Source organism: Ziziphus jujuba, chromosome 6 (assembly GCF_031755915.1).
Source record: "Ziziphus jujuba cultivar Dongzao chromosome 6, ASM3175591v1".
Classification (NCBI taxonomy): Eukaryota; Viridiplantae; Streptophyta; class Magnoliopsida; order Rosales; family Rhamnaceae; genus Ziziphus; species Ziziphus jujuba.
The window spans coordinates 10,031,671-10,038,999 of record NC_083384.1 but is presented as its reverse complement, the minus strand read 5'-3'; the positions used below and the strand labels follow the sequence as shown (position 1 = coordinate 10,038,999).

At 29.5% G+C, this 7,329-nt stretch overlaps 2 protein-coding genes across 2 annotated transcripts; both read left to right on the top strand.

Annotated features, from left to right (window-relative positions):
• Positions 1 to 707: 707 nt before the first annotated feature.
• On the top strand, positions 708 to 6,892 carry LOC107431270 (protein LURP-one-related 10). The gene is given in 7 exon segments (XM_060818566.1): positions 708 to 1,028; positions 1,621 to 1,847; positions 1,986 to 2,469; positions 4,942 to 5,583; positions 6,184 to 6,281; positions 6,283 to 6,412; positions 6,530 to 6,892. Coding segments are annotated over 4 exon segments (618 nt in total). The 5' UTR covers positions 708 to 1,028; positions 1,621 to 1,847; positions 1,986 to 2,469; positions 4,942 to 5,334; the 3' UTR covers positions 6,671 to 6,892.
• LOC132803986 (protein LURP-one-related 15-like) lies at positions 780 to 1,842 on the top strand. Its single transcript, XM_060817866.1, has 2 exons — positions 780 to 1,028; positions 1,621 to 1,842. Exons 1-2 carry the CDS (start codon positions 780 to 782, stop codon positions 1,840 to 1,842), a joined length of 471 nt encoding a protein of 156 aa, XP_060673849.1.
• Positions 6,893 to 7,329: the final 437 nt, after the last annotated feature.

The following is a 7,329-nucleotide window of genomic DNA, read 5'->3' as shown; positions in this document are numbered from 1 at the left end:
AGAATTTATCTAGGATTCCGGGAAAAAGATTTTGGATGGGTTCTGACATATATTTATATTTGTATATAATATACCAACTAGTCTTGAAGCTATATGATGTATAAGAGGGTACGTGTTGCGGTGTTAGCCAGAGTAGGAACGTAAGATAGTGTCTATTAATAGGATCAATAGTAAAACTTGGCTAACGAATCAACCATGAAAGAAATGAAGTTCTACTTTGTTTGGCAAATTAAAAATATTTTTATGGGACTAGCTATGTTTTACTTTAATTAGTTGCCATTCTGGTGAACGAAAATTCCAATTACCTACGCGTAGACCATGGGGAAGAAATCAACGAAGAAGAAAGTGAATTTGACCAGCCCTTCAAAGAATCAAACAGAGATATAAAAAGAAGAAAAAACACTACCTTTTCAATATATGTGTACCATCCAAATATTTAAGTACTGGAAGCAACTTAAAATTATTAGCCTGTAAAGTTGTTGAACTTTTTTTAGTACCTTGTACATATATGCTCACTGTTCTGGGCCCACACTGTTTGACTTGTTCCATTTGGGAGACTCCTTGGAGGAAAGGAAATCTTTGGGAATCATTGAAACTGAAACAGGATAAAAACTCAAATCGAAGACGTTGCCACTCCTCTTTGCATACATATATACATATATATATATATATGCACAAGAGAGCTAAGAACAGAATTGCCTCTTATAGTGTAACACAATTAAAAAAAAAAAAGAAAAGTGCTATAAAATTCCCAATTATATTGTGTCTAATTAAGCAGGATGGCATCGCCAAACGCACCGTTTTTATCTAATGGCGCAGTTTCGATTATCAACCCTCAGTATTGTGCTTCTTCTCAGATGGATCTTGCAGTGGCGAGAAAGGTTAAGATATTAAGCTTTGGCAACTTTTTTGTCATAGACATAAACGATAATATCATTTTCAAAGTTGAGGGAGCCTTCTTAAGCTTTCATGCTCGTCGAGTTCTACTAGATCCTGCTGGAAACCCCATTGTTACTCTGCAAAATAAGGTTCATATCTTTTTCTTTTCTTAATTATTTTGGTTAATTTTTTAGGGAAAAAGAAAAGGGTTTTATCTTCTTCTTTTTTTTTCCTTAGTTTTGAAATTAAGCAAGTAAATTAACTTTAGTGTTGTTTTTTTTTTTTTTTTTTCCCTCAAATATTCTTGTAAAAAATTTAAATTCTGAATTTTTAGTAGAGAAAATAATGATCTTATCACTAGATTTTTAATAATACAAAAGAATAATAATATCCTAAAAAAGATTAATATAATAGTTGTATAGCTAGATAACCGATTGTTTTTTACATGTGCTCTCTTGTCTCTGGGAAATAGACAGTAAACGTATTTTAAAGTTGATGGAATAAATAAATAATTATAGTAAATAAGGCATTCATGATTAACAGAAAAAAGAAAAAAATTAGCCATATATGTACATTCATGTTTAATATTATATCAATGATATTTTTGGTTTTATTTTCTATTAAAAATAATAAGGTTTATCCTAATCAAAACAAATTAGTAAGTAACGTTATTCTGAAAAAAAAAAAAATCAGTTTCCTAAATCAGAATATTTATCATTTTTTATTGTTTTATATATGCAGAAGATGTCAGCACATCACAGATGGGAAGCTTATAGAGGGGATGGCACAGACTCTAGTAATCTACTATTTAGTGCTAAACGACCTTCAATGTTTCAATTTAAAAGGGAATTGGATGTTTTCTTAGCAAGAAATACAGAACAAAATGTGTGTGATTTCAAGGTTAAAGGAAGTTGGTTAAAACGATCTTGTGTCATCTATGCTGGGGAGTCTTCACCATTGTAGCCCAGGTATACTTAGAACTCTCATCTCTCTCTCTCTCTCTCTCTCTCTCTCTGAATCACTTTTTAGCTCCAAAAAATATCTACGTATATTAATTAAGCTTATCTTGTTAATGAATTCGAATAATTTTCTACATATAATGGCAGATGCGCAAGAAGCACACAGTCTAGCTGTTTGGGAAAGACAATTTCATGGTGACAGTGTATCGAAATGTGGATTATATTGTTGGATTAATGCTTTTAGAGCAAGCTAATCCATGATTAGGAGCCTCGATTAATAATGAGCCGTAGGATCCCCAAACTAACTCATTAATTGACAGAGCCCATTTAATTGATTATTAAGATACAAGAAGAAGCTCATTAATTGGGCCCAATGTGTTATTAAACCCTAGGAGGATTAGGATTAGCAGTCTATAAATATACTATTTACTACCCTCCAATTAAGAAGTTTAACGTATTATTTTCTAGAGATTTAGAATCTCAATAGAAAATAAAACACCTTAAGAGAAAAACAGAAACTGTGAGTTTCAGAGGTTTTTTTTCAGATTAATCTTCTTGTTTCTTTTGTGATCAGGTGTGCCACACACAGATCTGTCACTTAGAGAATAGTTTGGAAGGTTCTACGCTAAAGGTTAGTAAACTTATGGATAATAACATAATTTATTGCACATTTTATTCAATCTCGATTAGGCTTCCGCTGTGTATATGATACTAGCAGATTATGCATTCATCATTGCGCTTATTGTTATTCTTGACGGGATTAACAACGCTGAGAATAATTAAACACTAATCCTATCACATGTTAACCTCATCATCTGGATTCTGGAGCTATAGTACAACCCTCAATCTGTACTATCCTCATCCATCAGGCCAATTTGTAACTTATTTGATAAATTGTTATTAGCTTTGTATTATATTAGACCTTTTCTTTTCTTTTCTTTTTTTAAATTATAAACCTACTAGTTTGAAATTTTATGCTTAAATGTGTTTCCATTAAAATTTTCTGATCCATGATTAGAATTATATATCATCTGCAAGTGTTTCTTGGTTTACTAATGCATTGTTTGAACCTTATATATTTGGATGCTGAAGTTAATGCCGCAAAATTGGAGTTCATTTTTTCAAAAAATATAATAATAATAATAATGTTGCAGAACATTAGCCATAAAAGCATGACATTCTCTTGAATGTGAGAATCCGAGGTAGCTTGGTGGAAGGAAATTTAAAATTGAAGATTTCAAAAATTTTATATTAACTTATAAAAAGATATCAACTATATTTTCACAGGAAATGTAACAAAGCTGTCCAAAAAGATTAGGATAATTTGTTTTATCAGTGTTCTCTATCTTTTTTTGTGATATTGAAAGTGGAGAATTCAAACATTAGATATTAACTAGAAACAGTAAACCTTGCCCTCTCAAAAAATTGTACCTTTAGATATTAAATAGAAACAGTAGAACTCATGCTAAAAATTTGGCCAAAAAAATATGATTTTGGCTTCATTAATCGAAGCACTTTTCTCTTTGAATTTTTTTCATTGATTTTGGGGTGTTGGGGTAAAAGTAAGCTCTGTAGTACTTCATTCTGATTTGCCGCTAATCAAACAAATTAAGCAAAGGCTCATCAGCTTGGTCTGCATTCATTATACTAACAAAACAAATTAACCCAATCCTTTTCATAGTATTTATATCTATGAAAATTATAAAATACAATTGTAATTTTTATTTGAAAACAAATATAAAAATAATAAATATTAGTTGGACATATAAATAAGTAAAGTTTTTTTTTTTTGGGGTAATATAAATAATTAAGTAAAAGGTTAAAAGTGTTAATTTAAGTTAAATATATGAGTTGACTAGTAGTTTAACTACTAAAGAGGTTGAAATGAAACAAAAATAAAAATTGAGGGGGCTAAAGTGAAATTTAGCTTTATTTATCAAATTAGAGTAATGAAGGCTTTAATTTCCTCCAGATGCGGTATATATATATATATAGAATATACAGTGATATATCAAATTAAATATGTAAAGAAACTAAAACTAAATGAATCTATTTTTAAATTCCAGACGTTTTATTATTATTATTAAGGAAGGAGACAAAAGCAAGGGACTCCTCAGTACCTTATTATATATTGTTGCAATTGAGGCTAGGAATTTATGGAATATTAGAGTTTTTTTTTTTTTTTTTTTTTTGGTTAACAATGTGAAATATAAACATCATTACCAAAAAAATTTTGAAATATAAATTTATGGCATCTCTTTTTGGTCCACACATAAAATTACCCAGTTGGTCCTCCTTTATGGTAAGGGTTTAATACATATATATATATATATATATATATATATATATATATATATATATTTTGTCAGAATTACAGTAACATTATAAAGGAGGGGGACATGGTTCTCAGATGACTCTCGAACCCTATGGTGTACGTGTTTATATCAAAATTTGAATACAATATAAATCATCAAACATAAGTTAAAGACAATGACCTTAGTATGTAATGGCTTACAAGTACTGAATTCTGGCTCACATGAAAATGAAGTTTAGTTTGTTTGGCAATTTTTTCTTTTTTTAAAGAGAAATAACTTTCATTAAAGATCAAATAGTTATATCACTTTATAATAAAGAAAGTAACAACTCAGGTCTTTCCTCCATCTAGGATTCTAAAACAAAAAAATAAAAAATAAAACATAATGAGCAAGTTTATATGCTCTTTGATTAGCTTCTCTAGGATAAAAATATAATAAAAAATAAAAAATAAATTAAAATAAAAAACAGAAATAAAAGAACTAACAGATCCTAGCATCATCTTACTATCTCCAAAAACACATCACCACCCAAAACCAAATTAAACCAATAGTCATTTGGGAGTTGAAAATTTCAAAAATCCCTAAAATTGTGCTCCCTTCTCTTGAAAAGAGATGGGTTTACATGTAAATCCCACATGTGAACTTGAGCATCAAAAATTTGCTCCTGGATCTGCATAACTCTGCACTTTCGAATTTGTTTGGCAAATAAAGCATATGTTATTTATTTATTTATTTATTTACTATATTTTACATGTGTTGCCGTTCTAATAAGAGAAAATTTCCATTAGTACTTCCGCGTAGACCGTGGCGAAGAAATCAAGGAAGAAGCAAAGAAATGCGACCAGCCCTCCAAAAACAAACAGAGATCAAACAACTACGGCTTTTCTAAATTTCTGTGTACTTTCCCAATATTTAAGTCTTGAAAGTAACTTTTATTTATTAGTCGTATTTGCATATGTGCACACGGTTTTGACTTGTTCCATTTGAGAGACTCCTTGTGCCAAAAGAAATCATTGGGAATCAATAATGAACTACTCGATTGTATTTATATGTAAATATGTGACAGGACTAAGAACTAAATTGCATCTTATAATAATAAAAATTAAAAAAAAAAAAAAAAGTCCGTGATATTATATTATTCGTTCGCATACTTTGATATTGTGTCTAATTATATAAGCAGGATGGCAATGCAAAACGGGCCGTTTTCAGCTACCAACGCAGTTTCGATTATCAACCCTCAATATTGTGCTCCTTATCCGGTGGATCTGGCGGTGGTGCGAAAGGTTATGACCATAACCGATGGCAACTTTGTTGTCACAGACATCAATGGCAATATCATGTTCAAAGTGAAGGGAGCCTTCTTAACCTTTCGCGACCGTCGAGTTCTACTAGATGCTGCTGGAAACCCCATTGTTACCCTGCGAGAGAAGGTTCATTTCTTTTTTCTTTTCTTTACTTTTGGGTGATATTTGAGGAAAGAAGAAAAAAGGGTTTTATCTTTCTTTTGCTTAATTTTGAAATTGGCCAAGTAAACTTCGGTGTCATTTTTTTTTTTTAATAATATTTAGGGTAAAAGAATTCAATTCGATAGACTTTCAGTAACTAATTGTGTTCTATATTTGCTCTCTTGTCTCTAGAAAATAGATTTATAGAAACCATATTTTAAAGGTGGAGAAATAAAATATAAATAAATACTTAGATTAAATTAAAAAGTTGTAATTAACAGAAATTTTTTTAAAAAAATTTCTTGCTGTATAATATATGTAAACACCTCTTTAATTTTATTTTTTATATTATTAGTGTCATAAAAATTATTTTTTATATTAAATTTTTTATTAAAATCCTAATTGATATATTGTTGTTTTTATTTCATTAAAAAAATAAGATCAATTCCTAATAAAAACAAATATATATATATATATATATATATATATACATATACAAATCAATAAGTTATATAGTTATTCTTAAAAAAAATACATACAGCATCCAAAACCAGAATACTTATAATTGTTTGTTGTTGTATGCAGATTATGACAGCACATGACAGATGGGAAGTTTATAGAGGGGATAGCACAGACTCTAGTAATCTTCTATTTAGCGCTAAACGATCTTCAATGTTTTCAATTTAAGACGAAATTGGATGTTTTCTTGGCAAACAATACAACAGAAAATGTATGTGATTTCAAGGTTAAAGGAAGTTGGTTAGAACGATCTTGTGTCATCTATGCTGGGGAGTCTTCCACCATTGTAGCCCAGGTATACTTAGAACTCATATCTCTCTCTCTCTCAATCACTTACAAAAATTATCTAATTATATTAATTAAGCTTATCTTTACTAATGAATCGGAATAATTTTCTATATACAAATGGCAGATGCACAAGAAGCACACGGTTAAAAGCGTCCTGTTTGGGAAAGACAATTTCATGGTGACAGTGTATCCAAACATGGATTATGCATTCATCGTTGCACTTATCGTTATTCTTGATGGGATTAACCACGATGATGCATCATAATTAAACACTAATCTCATCACATGTTCACCTCATCATCTGGATTCTGGAGCTATAGTACAACCGTCTGTTGCTTTCCTCATCAATCAGCCAATTTGTAATTTAATTTGATAATTTTCATTAGCTTAGAAATTTTATTAGACCAAATTTTTTTTTTCTTTTTTTCCAGTGTAAAAACCTATTATAGTTCCAAATTTTATAATTTAATTGATGTGTTTCCCTTTCTTTTTTCTGATTTTATGTTTACAATTATATATAATCTTTAAGTGTTTCTTGGTTTGCTAATGCATTTTTAGAACCTTATATATTTGGACACTGAAGTTAATATTGCTTCAGAATTGGAGTTCGATTTTTTTTTTTTTTTTTTTTCAGTTGTTGAAAATTAGCCATAAAAATGTAACATTCTCTTGAGTCAGAAAATCCAAGGTAGCTTGGTGGAAGGAAATTTGATTGAAGATTTCAAGAACTTTATATTAACTTATTCAAAGTTTAAAAAAAAAAAAAAAAAAGTTGCCAGAGACTAAAGAAATTTTAACCGTTGTTATCATGGAAGATTTGAAAGTGTATGATTATATAATATCCCACTTTTCTTTTTCTTTTTTCTTTTTTTCTTTCCTAAAAACTGGGATTCTATTGAAACTCAAAAGCGAGCAAAATACAAT